The sequence below is a fragment of the Schizosaccharomyces osmophilus genome, chromosome 2 (assembly GCF_027921745.1).
Source record: "Schizosaccharomyces osmophilus chromosome 2, complete sequence".
In the NCBI taxonomy this organism is placed as follows: Eukaryota; Fungi; Ascomycota; class Schizosaccharomycetes; order Schizosaccharomycetales; family Schizosaccharomycetaceae; genus Schizosaccharomyces; species Schizosaccharomyces osmophilus.
Genome location: NC_079239.1, coordinates 3301263 through 3325083, shown reverse-complemented (window position 1 = coordinate 3325083; position 23821 = coordinate 3301263). Strand labels below are relative to the sequence as shown.

General features: G+C 38.2%; 11 protein-coding genes across 11 annotated transcripts; 5 read left to right on the top strand and 6 right to left on the bottom strand.

Moving 5' to 3' along the window:
• Positions 1–273: 273 nt before the first annotated feature.
• Positions 274–2318, bottom strand: atp1 (F1-FO ATP synthase alpha subunit; the record flags this gene model as incomplete). Its single annotated transcript, XM_056182788.1, has 3 exons — positions 274–1761; positions 2023–2082; positions 2256–2318. 3 exons carry the CDS (start codon positions 2316–2318, stop codon positions 274–276), a joined length of 1611 nt encoding a protein of 536 aa, XP_056037865.1.
• Positions 2319–2758: 440 nt separating this feature from the next.
• On the bottom strand, positions 2759–4618 carry rad17 (RFC related checkpoint protein Rad17; the record flags this gene model as incomplete). The annotated part of the gene is made up of 3 exons (XM_056182787.1): positions 2759–4234; positions 4277–4383; positions 4426–4618. 3 exons carry the CDS (start codon positions 4616–4618, stop codon positions 2759–2761), a joined length of 1776 nt encoding a protein of 591 aa, XP_056037866.1.
• A 1473-nt stretch (positions 4619–6091) lies between these two features.
• Positions 6092–7024, top strand: laf1 (Clr6 L associated factor 1 Laf1; the record flags this gene model as incomplete). Its single annotated transcript, XM_056182786.1, has 1 exon — positions 6092–7024. The coding sequence occupies one exon, from the start codon at positions 6092–6094 to the stop codon at positions 7022–7024; it is 933 nt and encodes a 310-aa protein (XP_056037663.1).
• Positions 7025–7652: 628 nt separating this feature from the next.
• On the bottom strand, positions 7653–9979 carry vtc2 (vacuolar transporter chaperone (VTC) complex polyphosphate synthetase subunit Vtc2/3; the record flags this gene model as incomplete). The annotated part of the gene is made up of 2 exons (XM_056182785.1): positions 7653–9692; positions 9812–9979. The coding sequence occupies 2 exons, from the start codon at positions 9977–9979 to the stop codon at positions 7653–7655; spliced, it is 2208 nt and encodes a 735-aa protein (XP_056037664.1).
• Positions 9980–10647: 668 nt separating this feature from the next.
• On the top strand, positions 10648–11689 carry SOMG_03997 (Nudix family hydrolase; the record flags this gene model as incomplete). The annotated part of the gene is made up of 2 exons (XM_056182784.1): positions 10648–11065; positions 11121–11689. The coding sequence occupies 2 exons, from the start codon at positions 10648–10650 to the stop codon at positions 11687–11689; spliced, it is 987 nt and encodes a 328-aa protein (XP_056037759.1).
• A 511-nt stretch (positions 11690–12200) lies between these two features.
• Positions 12201–13475, bottom strand: agn1 (cell wall glucan endo-1,3-alpha-glucosidase Agn1; the record flags this gene model as incomplete). Its single annotated transcript, XM_056182783.1, has 1 exon — positions 12201–13475. The coding sequence occupies one exon, from the start codon at positions 13473–13475 to the stop codon at positions 12201–12203; it is 1275 nt and encodes a 424-aa protein (XP_056037727.1).
• A 576-nt stretch (positions 13476–14051) lies between these two features.
• SOMG_03995 (uncharacterized protein) lies at positions 14052–14576 on the bottom strand (the record flags this gene model as incomplete). Its single annotated transcript, XM_056182782.1, has 1 exon — positions 14052–14576. The coding sequence occupies one exon, from the start codon at positions 14574–14576 to the stop codon at positions 14052–14054; it is 525 nt and encodes a 174-aa protein (XP_056037840.1).
• Positions 14577–14810: 234 nt separating this feature from the next.
• Positions 14811–16730, bottom strand: SOMG_03994 (transmembrane transporter; the record flags this gene model as incomplete). Its single annotated transcript, XM_056182781.1, has 1 exon — positions 14811–16730. One exon carries the CDS (start codon positions 16728–16730, stop codon positions 14811–14813), a length of 1920 nt encoding a protein of 639 aa, XP_056037838.1.
• A 1055-nt stretch (positions 16731–17785) lies between these two features.
• nab2 (poly(A) binding protein Nab2) lies at positions 17786–18688 on the top strand (the record flags this gene model as incomplete). The annotated part of the gene is made up of 1 exon (XM_056182780.1): positions 17786–18688. One exon carries the CDS (start codon positions 17786–17788, stop codon positions 18686–18688), a length of 903 nt encoding a protein of 300 aa, XP_056037844.1.
• A 1149-nt stretch (positions 18689–19837) lies between these two features.
• SOMG_03992 (uncharacterized protein) lies at positions 19838–20167 on the top strand (the record flags this gene model as incomplete). The annotated part of the gene is made up of 1 exon (XM_056182779.1): positions 19838–20167. One exon carries the CDS (start codon positions 19838–19840, stop codon positions 20165–20167), a length of 330 nt encoding a protein of 109 aa, XP_056037842.1.
• A 295-nt stretch (positions 20168–20462) lies between these two features.
• Positions 20463–23426, top strand: man1 (LEM domain nuclear inner membrane protein Man1, Sad1 interacting factor; the record flags this gene model as incomplete). Its single annotated transcript, XM_056182778.1, has 3 exons — positions 20463–21960; positions 22022–22514; positions 22562–23426. 3 exons carry the CDS (start codon positions 20463–20465, stop codon positions 23424–23426), a joined length of 2856 nt encoding a protein of 951 aa, XP_056037936.1.
• Between the last annotated feature and the right edge of the window lie 395 nt (positions 23427–23821).

Genomic DNA, 23821 nt, shown 5'->3' with positions numbered 1-23821 from the left:
TCAATAATCGAGCTTTTATATTTTATAGGGGCTAATTGCTATTTAGCTAATAAAGCAGCTTACAGAAAAGCAAAACTATACTACCTTTTGGTAATGAATAAGTGGGGGGACAGATCGTAAAATTATCAATTCAGCAAACATATAATTGATAAATGGCAGAGTCACCGGCAGGTTATCACAAGTACAAAAGATGTTGAATCGTTCATTTCATTATTAGGATAAAAGATAGTAACCTCATGCAGTGACAGCACCTATCGAGTTGAACCTGCGAACTTAGAAAGAAGACAAGAATTCGTTAAGGAAACCCTTCAACTTCTCTTCAGTGGCAGGACTAAGGACACCCTCAGTACGGATGGCGTCAGTAACTTCAGAACCACTGGATCTCAAGAAGGGAAGGAACTTCTGTTCGAATTCAACAACGCGAGTAACGGGAATCTTGTCAAGGAAACCCTTGACACCAGCGTAAATAAGAGGAACTTGTTCTTCAACACCCAAAGGAGAGTATTGAGGCTGCTTAAGCAATTCAGTCAAACGAAGACCTCTTTCCAAAGTGGCACGGGTACCAGCATCCAAATCAGAACCGAATTGGGCGAAAGAAGCAACTTCACGGTATTGGGCAAGGAAAAGCTTAATTTGACCAGCAACTTGCTTCATAGCCTTAACTTGAGCAGCGGAACCGACACGAGAGACAGACAAACCTACGTTAATGGCGGGACGGATACCCTTATAGAAGAGTTCAGATTCCAAGAAAATTTGACCGTCAGTAATGGAAATGACGTTAGTAGGAATGTAAGCGGAAACATCACCACCTTGAGTTTCAATGACGGGCAAAGCAGTCAAGGAACCACCACCGTGTTCATTGCTCATCTTGGCAGAACGTTCGAGAAGACGAGAGTGAAGATAGAAAACATCACCAGGGAAAGCTTCACGGCCAGGGGGACGACGCAAAAGAAGAGACATTTGACGGTAGGCAACAGCTTGCTTGGTAAGATCGTCGTAGGTAACCAAACCATGCTTTCCATTATCACGGAACCATTCACCGATAGCACAACCAGTGAAGGGAGCCAAGTATTGCAAGGGGGCACTTTCAGAAGCAGTAGCAGCGACAACAACAGAGTACTTAAGAGCATCATTTTGTTCTAACTTTTGGACCAGTTGAGCAACAGTAGAACGCTTTTGGCCAACGGCAACATAGACACAGTAAAGCTTCTTGCTTTCGTCACTGCCGCTGTTCCAGCGCTTATGGTTAAGAATAGCATCCATAGCGATAGCAGTCTTACCGGTTTGACGGTCACCAATAATCAACTCACGTTGACCTCTACCGATAGGAACCATAGAGTCAATAGCCTTCATACCAGTTTGCATAGGCTCACAAACGGAGGTTCTGGGCAAAATACCAGGTGCCTTCAATTGAGCACGACGACGTTCAGTAGTTTTAATAGGGCCCTTGCCATCAATGGGGTTACCCAAAGCATCAATGACACGGCCAAGCAAGGCCTCACCGACAGGAACATCGACAATGTTGGTAGTACGCTTGACAACATCACCCTCACGGACGAGACGGTCGTTACCAAAAAGTACACAACCAACAGTGTCGGCTTCCAAGTTTAGGGCCATACCCTTGACACCGGAAGAGAACTCAATCAACTCTTCAGCTTGTACGTTGGAAAGACCAGATACACGAGCAATACCATCACCAATGGACAAGACACGTCCAGATTCCATCATTTGTGATTGGTTATAAGCACCACGGATACGTTCCTGAACTAGTTAGCATACGTCCGTTCATCTTTTGAATGAATTTTTTTTTTCTAAGATTTGGCTACTCTTTCAATCTCCTCAGGTATCTTTATAAACCAAGCTATAAACCGCAAACCCAAAGTTCGAAAAATTTTGTGAGACGCGGCAAGCATATGTAGCAACGACCATATATGTCAAATAACGATCCGATAAGGTTTTAAATAGCTTACAAAGATCCTTTGGTTATAGAAAGAGTTACCAAATGTCTTTTGTCTCGCATACCTCCAAGATAGAAGGAACTTCAGTGGGAGCTGCTTTTTCCGCATAGCCACGTTTACTACACTACTTGGGTTAGTTATTCGTTCGAATTATAATATAAGGCATATTCGGTCGTATAGCAAGCCTAGAATCCGCAAAACCTGAAAGGTACCGCTGATTCCAGCGGAGCATTTGACTCTTTCCGTTCCGCTACAGACACGGCTTAAACTTGATCGAAATAAAAGGCTAAAACTTACAAAGAATGGGCGGTAGCCGCAAACAGGAGCTCTGATAAATCTAGATCCTGCTTGTCGAAGCATTTTCGTGAGTAAATGAAAGTATTACTGTTTGCTTAAACTGAGAGGAGGAGAGGAAGCGTTTGGTTTACCAGGTGTAAGTAACATTATTAAACCCAGAAACCCGAACCCTGTAAAAGAACCCTAAGTGACAGAAGTGGAAATGAAACCACGGTATGTTACTCGATATCCTGAATAGAAATTACCAGGATCCTTCAAAATATAAAGCAGTAAAAGTAAAAAACCTAAAAAAATGATATAAAAACTCTTTATTGTTTCTAATTTTTAATTGAAGGAAGGCTTGATAGATATGTTTGTTGCGGTTGAAGTGGACATAAGAGACATTAGAGTATAAAACAACTAAAGGAAAAAAAAAATTAAACCTATTCTATCGTGGCTAGAAGATTTTTCTTCTATACTGTAACTTGTTTCATAAGTTGGGTTGTGACCATAAATCAAATTCGTTAAGTAGGATCATCATCTTCAATAGGGTCGTCGGGGTCTTCTAAGGCTTGGTTTTCATTGTTAATGAGCGTTTGAACATGATCAATTGTCGAGGATTTTCCGTAAATAGCCAAATAGTCATCTAAAGGCTTGTTGGGAATATCCTCTTCTCGCCATCTACGGAATTTAAGCTGTCTCCATTTTCGAGGAACTGGTGATGGAAGGTACCATAGGGTGCCTTGGATAGCAAACCACAGAGACATTTCGTCGGCTCGATATGAATACGGGTAATCAATTGCCATAGTGTCAGCGAAGCTCAGAATATCAGATACAGAATGGGCTTCCATCTGATTTAGGCAGGAGTCAGTATAGTTCTCAAAAATACCATAACGAAACATGGATCCTGAAAGGCCTGCCTGCTCAATCGTTGTCTTGATGTCTACCAAACTTGGGCGTTTCTCTACGGCGTTCGTTTCTGAAACCAAACCAAATAACTCACATTCATGTCCTAATTTTTTGTGCTCTTCTTTCACGTATGGGAGATTGGGCGGCGTTTCAGACTTTGATGAGAGTATTTCATCGTCTCCTTCTCGTTTATTCCAGACGACTTTTCCCAGTGCATGCAACATTCCTAAACCGATATCCTTTTGAAACTCTTTTCGTTTATCATCATTATCCTCCTGTTTATATTGAATAGTTGGCATTGCAGAGTAGAGGGAATCTTTACTACTAGCAATCCTATCCAGCATTTCGGAGGCTTCTATAGATACTTCCAACTGGTTCTTAGATTTTTTGTTGTTTCCATTAGAATGGCTTTGCCGATTCTTTTTAGGTAAATAAAACTGAAGAGCGTTCAGGGCATTCCTTAAGTCACCTTCGCTAGCGGTTATTAACTCTTGAATAAATGGAGAACTTTTGGATTGAATTGGGATTTTTTCCTTTTTTAATATGTTATCTATTGCTTTCCTCATAAACGTTGTAGCAATCGGATTCATTGGTATGATGGAAACATGATGATGCTCTAGTAATTCAGGGCCAAGGATTTGTGTTCCATAATTCAATTCTTTTTCTTGGAAGTTATTTCCCTCTGAATTAATTTGCTTAGTCTCTGTCAGGACTAGAATAATAGAATATGAGCCTCTAGATTGTAAAGCGGAAAGCAGGACCTCCTGAAACATTTGTAGCGTGCCAGTTTGTTTTGATAAATATGGTAATTCATCTAAAAGAATAAATTTTTTGACTTTTGAAGGATCCTTCTTTTTCGGAGCTTTTGTTGTTGAACATAATTCCAATTCAGGATACGTTTCTGCTAAAGACATAAAACGTTGGAACTTTTCTGTCAGTGAAAACTGATCATGATCATGCTCTTGATTATTTTTAAATCTTGTGTCCATCGGATTCGACCATTCAACAAGGCTAGCACCCATCTCGTGCGCTAAAAGACGAACGGTAATACTTTTACCACATCCGGGAGGGCCGGACAATACAAGTAAACGCTTGAATTATGTTAGTAAAAGTAGATATGTCAAATATCTTACACTATGAGAAATACTTTCCGACATCCATTGTCGAATAGCATTGACCTTGCCTTTATGTACGGCTAGTTCAGATGACTCTGTAGGTTGGTATTTCTCAAACCATAAAACTTTTGAATAATGTTAGCAAAATCATAAAACACTTTACTTACAGGACGAATCGGAGCTTATAGGCGTAGATTCTTCATCAGATATGGCTTCAATTTCTTCATCCGGCAAAGTACGGGTATCTCGGCGTCGCTTGGCATTTTGAGAAGAAAATTCAATAGAATATTGTTTTCCCTTTCTCTTTGATTTACTTAAAGGGTTTTTGGTATTTCCACGTAACGACGATCGCCGTTGCATGCCAAGAGGAACGTGATGATTAGTTATTCCAACTCGAGCACTTGGAACAGGTCAATAAAGAGCCAAATTATAGTACAGTGAGAAACGAATTTGATAAAAGAAAAAATTACAGGTTCAATTCCTGACAGTTACAATCCTTTCATATAAAACTGGGTATCCAAAATAACACCGTCAAGGTGTGAAAGGTTTGAAATATACAAAATGTTCCTTTTCCCTTCAGTATTCAGTATTTAAAGGAAAAAAGGTTGAACAATAGAAAGGGATTTCTTATGAAAATTGACATTCAATACCGATGCGATTTCTAAAAGTATTTAGGTATTTCTATAAAGGTAGGTATTCTATAAAAGAGAATAGTAGAAAATTCCCAAGCAAATCAGTTGTTGCTGCTGTATTCAGAGCAGAGAAATACATATGTAATAAGTAATACATAAATAGAATTGAATTGAATTCAACATATCGATAAGCAGCTTGGAAGGAAAGAGGCCTTTAAGTCTGTTCCTAGATTTTACTCACGAAAAACCGATGTAAACATTAAAAACTATGAGAAAAAAAAAATCAACAACATAATATTTCATCGACTAGACGTTTGATTAGAGATTTACTTTTGCAATTATTGATTTTAGTCGTGTTTACTTGTTTATTATAGCTTTGCGTCGTTTTATGTATTTTTGTTCGCGTTTGTTTACATTGACAAAAAAAACTCATATTCAAGTTCAAGCCAATACAAATGACTGAAAGTACCGTTTTCTTCATATCTTTTTCATTACTAATTATTATACTATTTGGAATTCATCAACAAAATAAACAAAAAGCTAAAGAGGGTCTCTTGTGCTTGCGATGCTGCGTCCAAGCTAAGGAAACCTCACTCTACAGGATTTTACAATGAAAAGAAATAAAATGAAAGATAATGCATGCTCAAGAACAATCATTTACGGTAGATATTGTGTCTATAAGACCCTCAAAGGGCTTCCTTTTCAAGAAGCCAGCTACTCTCTTTGAAACTTATATAGGCGCAAATAGTAATATATATGATATATAAATATATTAATATATAGTTTGTATAATTCTTGGTCTTTAATGTTGCTTTGCTTTTGGAGTTTGAATCTCACATACCCTACCCTTTGGAGAAAACAGGACTACTCTTTTTCAAAGGTAGTGACAGCATCTGTTGTCACCAGTTTGTATACGTATCTTGGGCTTTAAGAGTTATGAATGCAGTTCTTATAGGTATGTAAACAAACGTTTCCTGAATAAGCAAACTAAATAATGGAATTGCAGTCGCATAAACTCTAAACGTTGTGTTTTGTGGTTTGGTTCTTGGTTCATAGGTTGTTATACTGGTTTAATTTGGGTTTATTTTTATTTTTATTTTTGTTTTTTGTTTTGGCTTTAACTTACTGTTCATTTTCTGGCTTTTTATATTATTATTTTTTGGTACATATTTTTGCAAATATAAATTGAAACGATTTCCATATGCAATCCCCATCTACTAGCGCCAGTGTTGTCTCTTCCAACTCGTCGCTGGCGAAATCTTTGGACAAAGATGTTTGTTCTTCTGCGATGAAATCCTATCAACATCTCATATCTTTTCCTCCTTCACCGCTTTCTCCTAGTATTTTGTCAGACAATGGGGATGTAATTCGATGTAGTCGACCAACCACACCTTCTAAACAAGCTGTCACTATTTCTAACCAGCGGCCAACATCTTCATCTGGTGCTCAGTTAACTTCGCAAGTGTACAGGGCCTACCAGAACTCTCCCAGAGCTTGGCTTCTTAGGGAAAGACATTGGCTACACCGTCATTTACCTACTGTCACCCCTGCGTCTTCTTCTCCCGCTAAACGTCCTCGCCGAATGGTTAGTACCACCTCCGCTACGGTTGAATCAAAAGTCGTCGCAGAAACCCCAAGGGCTTCGCCTGATTTCTCGGAATCTCGCTCTACTACACCTGTCTCTTCCTCCTCTAGAAGCCATTTTTACTCAAAATCAATGACTACTAGATTTAAACAATCCAGCCGAGAATTTTCTTCTACTAGTCAGGTACTTGACGTTGCTAATACCCCTTTTGAAATGCTTCCTGATTATTCCCCAGACATGTCCACCCTTGATAAAAGAGCACATTCTCGCCCTTTGCGTAGTGAATGGAAAGGTCCACCTCTTGATTTGTCTAATGACGAACATCGACATCTTCTCCATCCAGCCGAAATACAACTTGCAGCCACTCTTCGCCTTCCCTGTCTTATCTATTTAGACAACAAGCGTCGTATTTTTGCCGAATGGCACAATCGTCGTTCTCAAGGTCTAAGTTTTCGTAAAACAGATGCTCAACGCGCAAGTCGCGTTGATGTTAATAAAGCTAGTCGATTGTGGAAAGCTTTTCATGACGAAGGATTTTTCGATAATTAGCTAATTCAACAGCTTGCCTTTAATTTCCTCTGTCATATCTTGCTATGTGGACCAAACCGATTTCCCATTCCCTTAAGCTATTTCTTATTGCTTTTCATTTTCATATTATTTTTTTGGAATTTGGCATTTTCATTTGCATTTAAAAATTTCATACGTTCTTTTTGACCTAACGAATACGGAAACCATCCTTTGTTTCTCCGTACCAAGTCCCTCCTTTAAAACTACCTCTTTCTCCTTAAAAATGTTTACCTTCCTTTTGTAATCAATTAACTTCTTTCATGGAGAAGTCCCTGAGTCACAATTCATCATTAATGTGAGCTTACGATATCCTTCTTCACTCTTTTTACCTTACTCTGTATTAATCCAAAATTTATAGATTTAATGATAGATACCTACAAAACAGAAGTTTTTATGCGCTAGCAATATTAGCTTTTATTCATTATAGCACTTACTAAAGTAAGCATCGTTAGCAAACCCAGAACGTATTATTAAACAATCACAAAATAAATAGTATTTATGGACAACGCGAAATTATGGAGTCGCACGCATTAAATCTGGTGAATGGCTACAATTATGAATCAAAAATCCAAAAATAATCAAGATCATTTCTATAACACCATCATAATTTTCAAGAAAACTGCTTGCAAAAGATTTTCACAAGAACATGATCATCTTCAATTAAATTTCGGTGAACTGCTCCTCTTAACGCAAATGCCATATTAGCAATCAGTGAAATAGCCAAAGCAACACCAACAAATAAGGGACCCCAATATTCAGTCATAGGAGCAGGACTACGAGTCATAATCAGATTACAACGCTTAGCGTGAAGCCTCCAAGCATAAAAACCCATGAAAACGGCAAGCAGCACGTAAATGCTACCAAAAATACGCCCCGTTTTCTCACCGGCGCTGTTAAATAAAGCCAATGATAAGGAACCAAACAGAACAACAACGTGAAGCCAATTAAGATATGTCCGCTCATTAGCAAGCCAGACTTTAGTCTCTACTTTAACAGGACCACTGACCCGAAGAGGAATTTCCGGCTTCTGGATATGAGGGGGTGTCGTATAGGTTTTGCCAGGACGATAAATTGAGCCATAGGTAGACGGTTTTAACAAACCAGGAATACTTTTAAAATTAAAGTGATCTCCATGAGGATGCTTAAATTGTTGGATTTGCGGCGCTGCCATCTGAGCATTAGACGCTTGCGAGCGTCGCGAAACGACCGGTGTCTTTTTAGTAGACTTCGGTGGTGATTCATCAGTAAAAATAGTTTCGTCTCTTCGTTTGACGTAGATATTACTTGAATTGGAATCATCTTTCGAAACCGGGTAGGTAGATCGAGGATCTTTTCTAATATCCTGCTCCATAGAAAATAACCACATCGGCAAAAGTGGGACATGCCTTTCAAACAAAACAGCTACTCCGTGCTCATACTTAGAGAATCCATCAACTTCTGATATTAAATGAGAACCCCGAAGCTCAGAGACCCATAATGGCTCCTCTTCATCTGGTTTTAAGCACTCTCGAATTTCCAGTACGCTGTAGGGAAATCGAAAATGTTCACCCTTACGAAGGTGCTTATAAGGAAAGTCGGCGTCGTCAATATCATGTCTGTGCCAATCGACAGGATCACGACAAGGTCGCTCTTGATCAAAAGAATCTTCGCGAATCATTACCCAATCCGAGTCTAAATTAACGCGCACAGAATCATCACCAGGAATCTGGAAAGCCGTACGGGTATAAACGGATCTTAATACGGGTTGTAAATTAAACTCTCCAATGAGCTTTTGGACATCTTCCGTAAGCTGTTTTTTATGAGTAGAATCAGAAGCTTCAGTAGTATCGTCTCTACTCTTTTTTTCATCAGGGTCATAAGCTTCTTTCAGAAAGTCATTAATTTTCTTCTCGCGTAAAACAAAACGGTCTTCACTATGAGACAAACTGCTGCCTTCGCGCACCATACGTTCTACTATGATGTCGGTTTTTGGATTCAACTTTCCATACCAATGAAGGCGCAATGAAAAAGCTCGTTCAGATCGTTCCAAGTTTTGGGTATAAAGATCGAAATTGGGATTATCAAAATAAAGACAAGTTGAAATCGGATCAAGTATACCAGACACAGCTGAACGGTCTCGATCAAAACCATGCTTACCGGAGTAATACAAAACAGGCAAGCGCCTCATTATAAATGTTTTCACTTCCATGAGGTTGTCATGATGCACCCAAAAGCGATATGTTCGTCTACGATATATGTTTTCATCTGAAGAATGAATATGACGGTGAGGGATCGATAGAGATTGACCACCACTAAGACTTGTACGAAGCGGGTTGTAAAGAGAAAAAATGCGAGCCAATATTGGATTATACTGAACATTACCAAAGGAGCAGGCACGTAATCTAACTTGCAATAGAGGCCGAAGAGAATATTCGCTGTGTAGTTTATCATGCTTCTTTACGATTTTAAAAAATCCAGTAAGATTTAACCTGGTGTATTTTTCCAGTCTCTTAACCAAATCGGTACAAGAGTCCAATTGCTCTAATAGTTTCAGACGGTCCTCGTTTGTTATAGTTTCGTCGGTAAATTCGTTAGAAGAGTCATAACTGGTTTCAACACCAGTCAGTGATTCATTTAAATCATTCCAAATCTTCTGATGAAACAAAGATACCTATCATGTTAGTATTCATGTATTTCAAGGACTCTCAACAAGGCTTCTTCAAAGAAGCAGTTGAATGTTCAGATACAATGAACCGCTCCTTTCCTTCTATTCAATTTTTTTAGCATTACCTTTTCCAACTGGTCGTCTAGAGCAGATACGAAACGCGATTCATCGTTTTCTCCCCATACAGGAGATTCTTCATCCGCCTTCAGTAAGTGCTTCAGATTCACATAATCCATGTAATGTTCCCTCCATGGTTGATAAATACCAGCCTCCAAACTGTCAGTAAAACGCATTGTTTAATCGACTTAGAATCTGGCAGTGAATGGTTGTGTTTCAGTCATTACAAACATACCTGAATTCATTTAGTGAGTTGTAGTAAGCCTGTGTAAGTGATAAGCATCACCACCATAAAGGTACACCAAAAGAAATAAACAAGCAAGCATAGAATAATAAAATGCCTTTTGTTGCCAAATAATTGCTAAAAAATATACCTTTTATGTAGAATTATGTAGCTTGGAACGTAAAAAGGTTTGAAGAAATTCAAGGTTTTAGCGGTCTTTTCGAAAGGTATATTTTTACGTCGTGTATACTTCTATCATTTTCATTTTCTGTAAAATCGTTTCAGTTGAATTTAGGCTTCCATTGATGCGTTTATTTTGACTTTTACTGACTCTCGTAATTACGTTGCATACCAGAAACCCATCTTGAGCTCTGCGTCTTTAACCAATTCCGACAAAGACAAAGACTTATTGACAGTACTGTGCGAGGATTACTAATTACCTTAGCTTAAAACGTACTTACAGTTTGCAATCGTTTCTGAACTTATCTGTTTCTGTTTATCATAACGAATTCGAATAGAAAAACAGAGGCTGTATATGTGTCTCTTGTATTTGAATGATAGAAGTTAACCAGAAGAAAATCTGTCTATTTTATGTTTATTTACGTCTATTAATGCTCTAAAATGAATTTTGACTTAGATCTACTTACAGGCTTGCAGATTTTGGGACAGAAGACGCCGGCTTCAGTTACAAACGGACTCAAAAAACGAGCATCCGTTGCTGTGATTCTTGCAACAGACCCTCCTCAAACAACATCTACCCCGAATTGGATCCATCGAATTCCTTCTAGTGTAACGCCTCATGTCCTACTAATTCAGAGATCTTTTCGTGAAACAGATCGATGGTCTGGTCATGTCGCTTTGCCTGGTGGCGTTCGTGAAGTAGATGATAAATCCGATGTTCACACTGCTATACGAGAAACAAGAGAAGAAGTTGGTATTGATCTTTGCGAGCAAGGGGCATATCTTGCCGGTTCTCTAGATGAACGAGTTATTTCTTCTAACTGGGGTAGCACTCCTTTACTAGTGCTTTCATCTTTTGGTACGTGCATCTTTTCTCGATAAACGACTATTCTAACTATCTGTTTTCTTTTTAGTTTTTGTATTACCCAAGCTTTGTGAGTTCCGCCTTGATGAAACTGAAGTGTTTTCTGCCCAATGGATCCATCTCAGCGATCTTTTGCGCCCAACATTTTTTACTCGTATAAAAGTTGATCCTTCTCGGGCTATTGCAAGTCATACCTTACCTTCTTTAGAGCCTTTCTTGCAATTCTTTGTTGGTAAATTGTACTATTCAGCGATACGTTTAGAACCTCATATTGATTCACCAGCTTCTCAGCTTCCCGTCGACAAACGACCATTGCTATGGGGTATTACACACAGCATATTCGTCGACTTATTTGTTTACTTTTCCCCTTCTTCTGCGAAATCCTGTATCATATGGACTTTACCTTACTTTCAGCAGTACGACTTTCGAGTTATTACAAATATCATATCATGGAAATACAAAAGAAATATGTCTAGCAAATACCCCCAAGGCAATTGGGCTCTCAAAACACTTCAAGGATACTATAAGTACTTAAAGCTGGCTTTAATAATCGGATTTCTGTTTCGTATTATAGTCTGCTGCTTTCTCCTTTTTAAGTTATTACAACATTTAAAGTAATTATATTGATGAATAAGGCTTGCTCTTTTTTGCCTCTTTTACTACATAAACAGATATATAAATACGGCATATTAGATTACTACCCCGAAATGATTCTTGGATTTTCTGATGAAAAATCTAATTGATTAAATTAGTTATTCTATAAACAAAAGTATAAATTCTAATAGCCGAACAAAAAAGAGGAAAAAGAGATGGTGCATTCTATAGGATGAACATTAACGAGGGAGGTGTGTATTAGCATAGTCCAGAAATGAACAATCAAAAACATGAGGGAAAGTCACGATTGGTATCTATATCCCGACACATTTAATAAGAACTTCTTAGTTCTCGGACGGGTTATAAATAAAGGTATCATGTCAGCAAAGAAATGGCGAAAAATATGTATAAATTCCTTTATAAAGGATGAGCAGCAAACATCTGCATTAGGAGCAAAGGAAAACATAAAAAATCAAAACCATCTCAATGAAAAGTCATTTTATAGTATAAACTCAGCTGAGTAGTGAACATCAGTTTAAAAAAACAACGTGCCAGTATAGGCATTGAAGTTATAAACAGAAGTCGTTCCCTCGATTTTAGGTCCAGTTTGTGAAGCCATTTCATTACCTTGTCGAGAAACACTGAATCTAGGACTAGAGCCTGGAACCATGTTTATAGAAACACGGTTAACACCTGCATTGCCAGTGAAAGTTTGGCTGTTTTCACCGCACGAGATGGTGATTTCAGCAGACTGCAGCAGATACACTACAGCAAAAATTTTGTCTTCATCATAATCACCGCCAGAAGGATAACCAACACTATCCTTAGTAGGTACACTGTACTTCGAAGTAGGTCTATACCAGTAAAAGAGAGACTCAAAGTTGATATAGGGTTTAGTTGCTCCATCTTTATAAGCAGCAATATATGGAGCCATCATAAGGCGCCAAGCAGTGTGATCAAAGCCTTGAACATAATCCTCAGATCCATAAGGTAAAGCACCTTGGACCTTACCGATATAATGAGACTCACCAAAGTCATTCCAGGTCAAAACCTCAATCATATCAGGTTGAACATCCAACATTTCTTGCAAGCGATCCATATAGAGCCAGTCACTTTTGTAAGCCCAGTTTTTATAAGCTAAGTGGGTATAAAACCATGGTGAAATAGGTGCAATGTAAATTTTACCCAAAGAATTCGCTAATTGCTTGTAATAGTGGTCATCATTAGCATTCATATCAGCAGAACTTGTAGGCCATGTGTTCCAGGAAACAAAGCCATCGGTTACGCTTTGTTGTAAAGCTCCTCCTCCCAAGGAAGTCCAACTTGGAGCAAAGAAAATAGGATATCCGGCAGATTCTAGTGGTTCCTTTATAGCAGAATTCCATCCGGTACTAACATCTGAGTATCCGAAAAAGTCGCTTTCACCAGAAAAGGTCGAAACAAAAACTTTGTTATCCCACCATAATTGATTAGGGCTGTTAGCAAATCTTCTCACTAGTCCTTCAATGTAATCCGAATTTGCTGGCATAACGGTCATATCAAAGGATAAGAAAAGCTTAAAATCTGAAGATACGCTAGCAGCTGCTTCGTAGGCATCACTGATACGCTCGACTTGCCAAGCATCACTACCTAAGTTTAAAGCGAAACCATCAATTCCTGCTGAATGAGCATCCTTAATGTCTTGTTCCCAATTTTCAACGGTATATGGGTATGTGTTTCCAACAATGAAGTGTGCGACAACCAACTTGCTAGCCTGAACCAGGCTAGTGAAACTCATAACCAGCAGAGCGACAAATAGTATAAATTTCATTTTGCTTGAAGTGAAATGATAGAGTAAGGCTGGAATACAATTTAATCCCAAGGGGTTCTATAGATTTTCTTTGTCTCTAATTCTTTGTCACTACTTCAACAAAGAAATATCCAGCTCCGCCAGCGAGCTGATTAGATTTAATCTACAGAACCCTTTGTAGCCCCTGATTTCATCTTATATACAATTCTCCTTTTTGGACTGGGCTTGTTAGGCATCTCTGAATTTAGAGTCGGTGGCTGGCATGCGCCGAATGCTCACATAGAAATACAAAAAAAGGCTGGCTAATTACTATTGTCAGCCATAACGCTAGTTTTAGGAAGCCATTAGTGGAAATTAAATAAACAAAAGTTTTTGCTGTACACTGTACAGCACAAACGCCTACTTTACTTTCCAACTGGTCGACCATTTTTGGACAAACTGAAGAAAGATGTGAAAGAAAGTAAGCAACGACAAGACGTTTGTTTATTTAACCAGCCAACATATTGTTTTTGTAAACCTAAAAACTTTGAAATAATCAAATGTTTGTATGATGGGATTAAACCTTCGCCAATTTTTCAGTAACTTTCCTTCTTCATCTTATGGGTAGTGTGGAGTCTCGTTAGCAACTTTCCTCTCTAATATTCGCAGTCGCAAACGAAGATCTACTAGTACGTGATTTTGAAGTAACATTGGTTCAATATAGTGAAAAAGTATTAAACGAACTGTTCGTTTAAGTAATTCGTGATGTTCGTTTAAAAGCTGCTGAAGGTGTGTAAACTGTTTTAAGGCGACTCTGTGTTCGTTTAAAAAAAGCAAGAAATCTTTAGCAAACCTTCTTTGGTCATAACTGGCAATTTTCTTGGTGTCATTGCAGAAATTTAAGAGTGCTTCCATGTTTGATAGTTCAGGTTCAAAAATAAGAGTTCTTTTCTCTGAACAAGTAATAGTTGATTGAATGATGTTCTTATACTCATTATAAAGCTCATAATATGCATTTGATTCTAACAGTCGAGTTTCCATTTCACGTAGGTACTTCATTCGATTGGGATCAAAAAAGCTCATTAATAATTCCAGATGTTTTAAACGTTTCTCAAGATTCTCTAATAAAGTCTTAGCTAGCATTTCTTATCTTGACTCTATTTTGATGGGAGTGTTTGGTATAAGTCAAAGTCCAGAAGCTGCAAAGATAGAAGAGGGAGTTGACGCGTAGACGCGTTCGCAAAAGTAAAGCACCACGCGACGTTAAACTAAAAAGAACAAAGAAAAAGAGAACAAATAGAAAAGTAAGAGGTAAATTATAATCGTAACGTATAAGCCACAGTACTTACGACCAATGTTGCGAAATAAGTTAAGTGATTACTTCCGATTCAACGGTTTATACAGTCTCATAAAATAAGTTACCACCAAGCAAATAACATATAAAAGGGCGCTCACATAAAAAATTAGATTAGGGAATGAGGTATCAACCGAAGCAGCATATATATATGCGTACATAGGGCCTCTTATAATTAAAGCGGCAGCTTCAAAGACGGCAAACGCGGCTAATATTCGCCCGTTGTATTCAGATAAAACTCCATTCAGAGCAATAGACTGGACGCACGGAATTAGCATATTAGAAACGGCTTGAACAATTACAGCCACAAACAATGAAGCATCTGTTTTGGCCTTAGCAAGTAGTACAGAGGAACAGATCGCAACAATAAAGCTAAATCTAGTGTTCCAAACATCACGCTTAACGACCGTGTATATTTCGTTCAAAGTGTTGGCTCGAAGTACATTCTCATTTGTATACCCAGGAAGAGTCAGGTAAGAGAACACATTTCGTATTCCTTCTAACGTAGAAGGATTATCTGTACGACTGCTTAAATAATTAAATAAACCCTTTGACGAGTGAAGTGTCTCTAAAACTCTTTCTATTATTTTGGAAACCAACGGAAAGATAGCAACTAGTGTAAAAGCACTGGCAAACGAATCTGTAAACAAGATGAAACTTGCCTTCATTGGACCCCAACCAAAGTGAAAGTCTGCATAGATTGGTAGCAAAGCCATAGCTCCGGCTCCTATTAATGCTAGGAAAATCAGTACGGCAGCTAGCATAACATCCCAGTGCCTTCTTCCAGCATGAGTATCGCAGTTCACATCATACTGGCGAATGGAACAGCTTTCTTCCGTACATACAACTTGAGGCCATAGTACTTTCAACGGCCCCAAGCAAGTGTTTAAAATTGAGGACAAAGACAGATGAGAGCCTTGAACACGGTCTTCACTTCGGTTTAAACTTTCCGGTAATATAAGCCAAACGTAAAGGATATAAAATGTCCATAACATTGATGTTATAACAAATACATAATACATCTGGGAAGAACATTGCAAAATGTATCCACTAATAGTTGGCCCAAGCGCGGTGCCAACATGGTAAGTAGCAAAATTTAAAGCCAAGTACCAAGCTCGATGCTCATTTTGAGTGCAGTCAGCCACAAATGAATTTTGTCCAGCAAGTATTGTAGAGACATACCCTCCTATACCTTTCAAGCACGCAGATAGTAAAATGAAAGAAAATTGACTTGATGTATATGATTGATAGAGAAGAAACAAATCACCAATCAGTAAAAAAAATACAGCTATCATCAAGACGAGTCTTCTGCCATAAATATCGCCTAGTGTACCATAATAGGCAGTGGATAATAGTCCAAGGAACGCAGCCACAGAGCCAAACGCAGCACGATATTTTGAAACACCTGCAGTAATTTCAGGAAGACGGCACATTGGATCACCTGGCGTTAGTCCAGAGGGATCAAGGCCATAATGTTTGGCACAGAGACCTTGCCGAAGAAGAAACAAAAGAGGAATTTCAATCATGGCCCATGCGAACGCATTAATAAAATTTAACGGCAATACTAATAAAGGTGAAATCAACCGCCTTCTAAGTCTAGGAGTGGTATCCATGCAACAATCTATTCTACTACAGCCTTCATCACTAAACGCTCGGCTTTGGTCTTCTGGGTCATTAAACGATACAGGTTCATTGTTATCCGTAGCCTTATAACTCTGATGAGAAGAGGAACTTTGAGATGCTAAATTATGTTTGCTGTCTGATGTTGTGGTATTACCTACTGTAGAAGATGCACCGTTTTCGTTTTCAGTAGAGCTTCGAGAGAGCAAGGGACAAGAAGAGCAATATTCTCTTTTCGGAGATGGAGTCCGCGAACGATAGGCTCTATTTACAGATGGATCGGAGACCAGTAAAGGGGTATGTTCATCATCTCGGCGACTCATAGTTTTCTATTTTCCTCTTCTTATGTGATCCTTCTTCAATTTTTAATAACTCAATAAAAATGGTTATAACAAAACTCGTGTGATAAAAGAAAAGTTCAAAAAACTCAACCAAATAATATGAGACAAATTCTATATGAATAAAGAAATTCCAAAAACACACAAAGCGTCAATCTCACTTTTCCAATATGTAATAATAAATATATGCAAAAAGGAAAAATCGCTTCCAGTAAATTTCACTATTCGTACAGACAATCCCTAAAGCCTTCGGTGAATATAGATTTCGCCGACCTGTTATTCTAGTGCGCGATGAGGCTTACAAGAGATTGAACAGTCCAGAAACCTTTTAAAAGTGAAACGAATGTATTATCAGCATAAAACTCGGTTTCTATGCAAAAAATCCCATCAGTCTCTAGCAATTGTATGAAATAAACCAGTATGCAGTATGCAATGCTTGTTGCTAGCGGGTTCCGAATCTCTACTTGTAATCCTAGTGTTGTTACTTATTTCGTTGTTACCTGGCTTCTTTGGACATAGGAGTACGGGTAAGTTGGAATCGACAATGTATAATTTAAAAAGAAAAAAAAAAGAAAGAGATATGAGCAATTCACAAAACTGTCTATAATAGCTTCATATTTTCAAGAATTGGCTCTCTATTTGCTCACTGCGTTGAGTTCCGTAAAACGGTTTTATGACGGTAGTGGAAGGAGAAAGAGAAGTACGATGCAAAAGACATGAAACCAAGAACCAAAGTGAACTTACCGGGAAGTGTTTTCTTTTTGATCCGTTATATTCATAATTTAACATTTTTGGATCGATTTGGGTAGTGTTTTAAGAAGAATTATCAAAACAGGATTCAAATTCAGGTCACTGTCGGCTTGAAACGTGCTTTTTGTGGAAATTAGTGCTTTACCTGAATTCTATAAGAGAAGCAGAATTGGTTGTTTGTTGTTCCGTTCTTTGTCTCATCCCAACTTGCTGTATAGACTTTTTCATCGGGGAAAAAAGTTCTTGACTGTATCTTAGTCCTTTTTCGGTTTAAAGGAAAAGTATTCAAAATGGCAGCGATACTGGAAAATCAGGAAAGTAACGCAAAGCTTCATCAGCTTGTGGAAACAAAACTGGCCGAATATGGCTGGGCAGAAGAAGCAGCTTCTTTAACGGACTTCATTTTCGTAATGATTGGAAACGGAAAAGACCAATCACAGGTTACTGAAGAACTTGTGGATTTGATCGGACCCGAATTTGACTCAAATTTTTCTCAGTGGTTATTTGATGAGTTACGAGTGTTTGATTCTTCGCGAGAAATGGAGACATCAAATGAAAGTGGACAACAATATTTTGAAAACCCCCCTTCTGTACCTATAGAGATTCCCCAAGAAAGTTTGCCGGAGACTAGCACAGTTACGGGCAATGATACAAGAAACGAATTGCGTGAAGAAAAACCTCTTCAATCAGAACGCGTTGGTCAAAAGTTAAAAAGCAGCGCTGTTTCAAAGCAGAGATTTAATCCAATGGCTCCTTCCTTTAGTGCAACAAAACCCGCCGTACCGCCTGCGAAACGTTTTTTTAAACATGATGAAGAAATACCTCTCTGTAAATACGCCGATAAATGTACTCGTTCCGATTGTGTTTTTGCTCACCCTACTCCTGCTGCAACTCCTGGTGAAGGAATGGTTCTTAGTAGCAAAATGTGTTCCGCCGGGAGAGACTGTAAAAACTCGGATTGCGTTGAAGGTCATCCATCTCCAGCGTTTGGCACTACCCTTCCCTTCAAAGGAACAATCCCAGTTGTCTGCAGATACAATCCCTGCTTGAATCCTAGTTGTCGCTTTCTTCATCCTCAAAAAAGCAAAAATATGACATGGACACCTTCTGCTACACAATCAATGCCATCGACTTCTTTGAGCGAACGGAATTTCGCCGTTGAAGAGTCAGACGAACATTTGCATGTATCGTAAAAATGTGAAGGTGGTGGTTATTTATCTAGTGTCTTTCTTTTTCCTTCGCATTTGAATTTCCAGTGTGCGATGTATACTTGGATAGTATATTGGCAATTATTCTGTAAATCACTTAGATAGAAGGCTACGTTTATGAAATTTGTATAATATGAAAGCTCTTTATATTAGATATATATATATATATATATTTGGGCCTTAGCTGTCATAATGAAATTTGTCATTATCGTTTACTCTAAAACAGTTCCAAAAGCCGAGTTTTCCCATAGCAGATGCAATCATTTTTGAGCTTCTTTAGTAATAATCTTTTGGTTTTCTGAAAGCCGCTCAAGCATAGTCTCTCCCTGTATAAAAATAAATAGCTATAAGCAATCGAAGGAGATGTAGCCAGGTGGTTGAACCTAGTTAAAGTCTTGTGTATTTTAACTTATTATCGTGAAATATCTTGTGTAGAATGGACTATCGTGGAATAGAATGATATATTAAATGATTCCCTATGAGCTTTTTTTAAAACTTAATAACTTTTCTTGTACTTTTTCAATCTCGTCTTTCGTTCGTTTCTGAGTATTTGGGTAAAGGCTGGCTTTCTTGAAAGTGCAGGTTTGAAGGGCCGCTGACTCCCGCTCTTGATAATTGCTGTTCTCTTTCTAGTCTTTCCTTTTCTTTTTGTGGAGATCGTGTACTATCACCTTGAAATAATTAAATAGGATGTAAAACAAAAGGTACGACAGGGACAGCAAAGTATACGACTAGATGCGCATTTCCATGATATTTCAAAGTTGATGCCAAAAGAAGATGTGTGAAGCATAGCAGAAAAACAATACATTTAATACAGAAATCTTTATTCTTCATTGCTATTTCTTGACTGATCTTCTCGTATGTGTCATCTTCAGGTTGCCGATATTTGCATATAACTTTTGACTGAAACATTCTAATTTCAATATTCCTTTACTGATTAACGTGGTTGTATTAAGCTGGAAGTTGGAAGATGTTGATATTCATCCTCAGCCGAAGAGTAAAGGAGGAGTGAGATACTCGACTTAGCACTTCCATTATAAGTCACCAACATTTCTTTAGGGTCTTTTAAATGAGTCAATTCTGAAGAAGCTTCTGAGGAAACCGCTCCTCTAGCGAGTGATATTCCTCTTCACAATGAGGAGGAATATAATAGACGTCTTTGTCAAGCTCTATTTAACAGATATGAGGGATCTTCTAAATCATTCCTTATTTGGTAACTTTCTTTCTCTCGTGTTTTGGTTTTCCTTGTATTTCGTACCGTATGCAGCATTTATTGACGACGACGATCCTGAAATTTTGGCATACCTAACAATTATTCCTTCCTCAATTCTTGGTTTATGTTCTTTGTCTTTAGTATTCCGCTACTTTACACCCATTGTTCTCGAGTTTGAAGTAGACTCAATTCCCATGGAAGATATGTCAAGGAAAGGTGATATGAAACTCGAAGTTTCTATCAATGTATGAACTAAAGTTTCAATTGGAAACCTGTTTTCCAGAGAACTAAAGTCGTTCAACGGATGCTAAATTGAGTTTCCTTCAAGGACTCGAAAGCTTTGCAAACATGACTTACACGATTACAACAAGTTTTAAGAGAATGAAATAAATTCAATCCTACAGACAAATTGTCTAGTCTGAGTGTGATATACTTTATGACCCCCACCACCCCCATGCAAGTTTGTTTTGATTCTGAGGTTTATGTTTACATCCAACTGAATCTATAGCTACCTTAATCAACCATTGAAACATTCTTAAGAAAGCTATGGAGGGAGAAGAATCATATTTCGATCCCTTATTTGATGCGTACTCTCTTCGTGTAATAGACTTGCGTGAAATATTAAACCAATACCAGATATATTTTCCATCCACCGCTAAGAAAGTGCACTTGGTCGAGTTGTTCGACAAGTTACGAAAGGCCAAGCAGGGATCTCTTTCAATTCATGAATTGCAAAAGGAAAATGCTCCTCCAAATCGTAGTCCGCGCCGGAAATTCTTGGAAATGACCGCAATAGACTCTGGATTTGGTACTCCCTCGACAGCAAATACCCCAATGCGCATTACCAGAAGCTCTGCAAGAGGAATTGACAATTCAGCCAGGAAATTTCTCCCGTTCAATCAACGGAGCGAGTCTCTTGACGAGGAAGAAGAAGTGGAAATATTGAAACAAGAACAGACACACCAAGGGTCCCCTGTCTCAATTCTTCATACAGATACTCATCAGACCTCTCCGAAACATTATAATTGGGAAGAGCTAATGGATACGCCTGCAGTGACACATTTTCCGGAAGCCCCCAAGGTTCATCCAGTTCACCCAGTGCATAATTTGCACTTTGAGAACTTACAAAATCGAAAAGATAATATTACAAAAGAAAACAAAGTTTTAGGAAGGTCTTCCATTCCAACTGTTGAAATCCCCGTTCATTCGAGATCGCCATCTTCTTCGCAAACTCCCTCAGCCAATGTGGGATTGGAACAAAATTCATCACCTAAATTACCAGATTCCACGTTTTTAGCAAGTCCCACTCTTGCTGTGAGACCTGCAAGGCGTCATGGAGCCGAAACTCAGACGTCGCCAATGTTCTTGTCCAAACATCAAAAGTCATCGCCGGATATTCAGAGCTCTTCTAACACAAGTATTTATGCTTCTCCATTAAAGTCACCGTCAAAGTTTCAAAATTTTGTGAACCTCTTTCCTTCTCGTCGCACTCCCTTGGGTGAAACAAATTCGCAATCCGTCACCCAAACACCACCCCGTGAATACTTACAGTTTCAATCTGATAGTGAACCCGAATTTTCACCAAAATCAGTGAAAACTGTTGTAAATAAAGGCAATGATAAATCTTCGCCCTCTCCAGTCTCTAATTCCTCATCATTGTTTGCTAGTCATCTAGAGAATTATTATGCCAAGGATCAATCGCTTCCTGGAAAAAGTGCAGCAAATACACCTTTAAGCTTCTTTACTGTTAGAAATCGGTCAGAAGAAACTTATTCTCCTAACGAAGAATTTGCCGAAAGTTTATTTGCCCAAAAAGGCGTACGGTCTGACACAACAAACCGGGTTCTCAACAACGTCAGTCTTTCATCTACTGAAAACTCGCTTTTTGGAGAAGAAGAACCTTTGCAAAAGGATTCTCAAAAGTATTCTAACAAGATGGGAAATTTTCGAATATACGGATTGTTTTTGTCTGTGTTGTTTGTTGCCCTATCCCTTGCATTTTGGCAACAGGAAGTTAGACGAGTTGGATTTTGTGAGACTCCTGGTAAGTTGTTTATCAAATTTTTCCAAATTTAAAAAAAAAACAAAGTTTTAACAATTTATAGAAGAGCCGTATCCTAGTTATATATCTTCCATAAAGCCAGAACCTGTACGATCGACCTTGCAGTCAGTCTATACATATTTGAATGTCCGAGGACTAAAAGCCAAGTGTATGCCATGTCCATCGTCTGCAAAATGCGGTAGCAACAGAGACTTTGCGTGTAGTGGTGAGACAAAGCCGCATATACCGTTTTTGTCACGTTTTGGATTCAAGCCTTTTCCTAGCTGTACTATTCTCGGTTCTGTTACAGACCGCATAGAAAATATGGTCAAGGGATGTGTTGACATGGTTGAAGATTGGTATACGCAGAATGAATCGAAGCCTCAGTTCCCTTCACGACAAGAATTATCTCATAGTCATTTTCATTCTTCAGTCATTGACAAGTTTTATGAAAAATTTAAAGACAAAATGGATTCAGAAGTTACGATGGACGAATTTAAAGTTTACTTCAGGCAGGCTCTAGAAAGGCTCCATATCTTGAAGAGAAAAAACAACAGGTAAGAATGATCTGAATTTCATATTGTAAATACTAACTTGATAATAGAATCCCTGATAGTATTTTAACAATGTGTTCTCGCTTTAAAGGCTTGACAAGCTATTTCAGAGATATAATTAACACTAATGTTGTCACTACCTTGAATTCTAAAAGCAGCTCAATTTCTCATTCGATGATCTCGTTTGTTTCTTCTGTGCATCAAAAGTTCTCAATATTCGATTTAAGGGCGACACTTCAATTGACCTACGATAATATCAGAAGCATGTTTAACCAGTTGATTACAAGCTTGAGTGGAATGGGCTTTGAATTGCTTGCAAAGATTACACACTTGACTACAAACCTGATTGGAATGGGCATTAAGATTCTAGCAAAGATTACACACTTGACTACAAATCTGAGTGGAATTGGTATTGAATTGTTCGCAAAGATTACACACTTAACTGCAAGCCTGAGTGGAATGGGTTTTGATTTGCTTGCAACGATTACAGAGAAGCTTGTCAAATCGTGGAAAAAATATTCAATGACAGTCTTATATGTATCGTTGACTTGTGTTGCTATCCCGTATATATGGTCATTATTTGTCTCTTTTTACAGCACAGAAAAGCTTGTAAAAGTTTGTGTAAAGCATTGTGTTTCTCGTTTACAAAGTGCAAAGAAGAAATCCCTTAAAGATGTTTCTAAAAGTCCACGTTTACAGTTGGATGACTTGCGTGCAGAATGTTTCGTTTCCCATCCGGAAAAGAGTAAAGATTTCGAATGTTTAAGAGAAACAAGCAACATTATTCAGAAAAGAGTTTGGCGGCGAAGCACAAAAGCGATCGACCAGATGGTTAGTGTTCGGGTCTTTGACGAGAAATCAACAAACAAGCGTGCTTGGGAATGGATTGGTGTTTTACCGGACAACTCTTTTTAAAGGTATTTTATTGGTTCAAAAGGTATTTCATTTTAATATAGTATGGCTCAAATATTGGTTGGTATTTCCAGGCTACTAAGAAAATATGTTTAGCATTTTAAAAAAAAAATAGTATTTATTAGTTAAAACTTTTATATGAACAAACACAAAAATTGCGTATACCTTAAATTAGTAAAGACTGTTCAAAGCAAAAAGTTCTATGCAGATCAAATATTTGCAGTAAAGGAAAAACCAAAGAGAAAATTAGTGATGTATGTACGCAATCAAATATAACATAATGAGAGAATCGGCCAAATTAATAGGGGAAAGCAAAACAATCAAAATGACAAAGGAGGTGAGAGTTGAGAGATAAAAAAAAGAAGCATTATATTCAACAACAAATAGCACACAGTAAA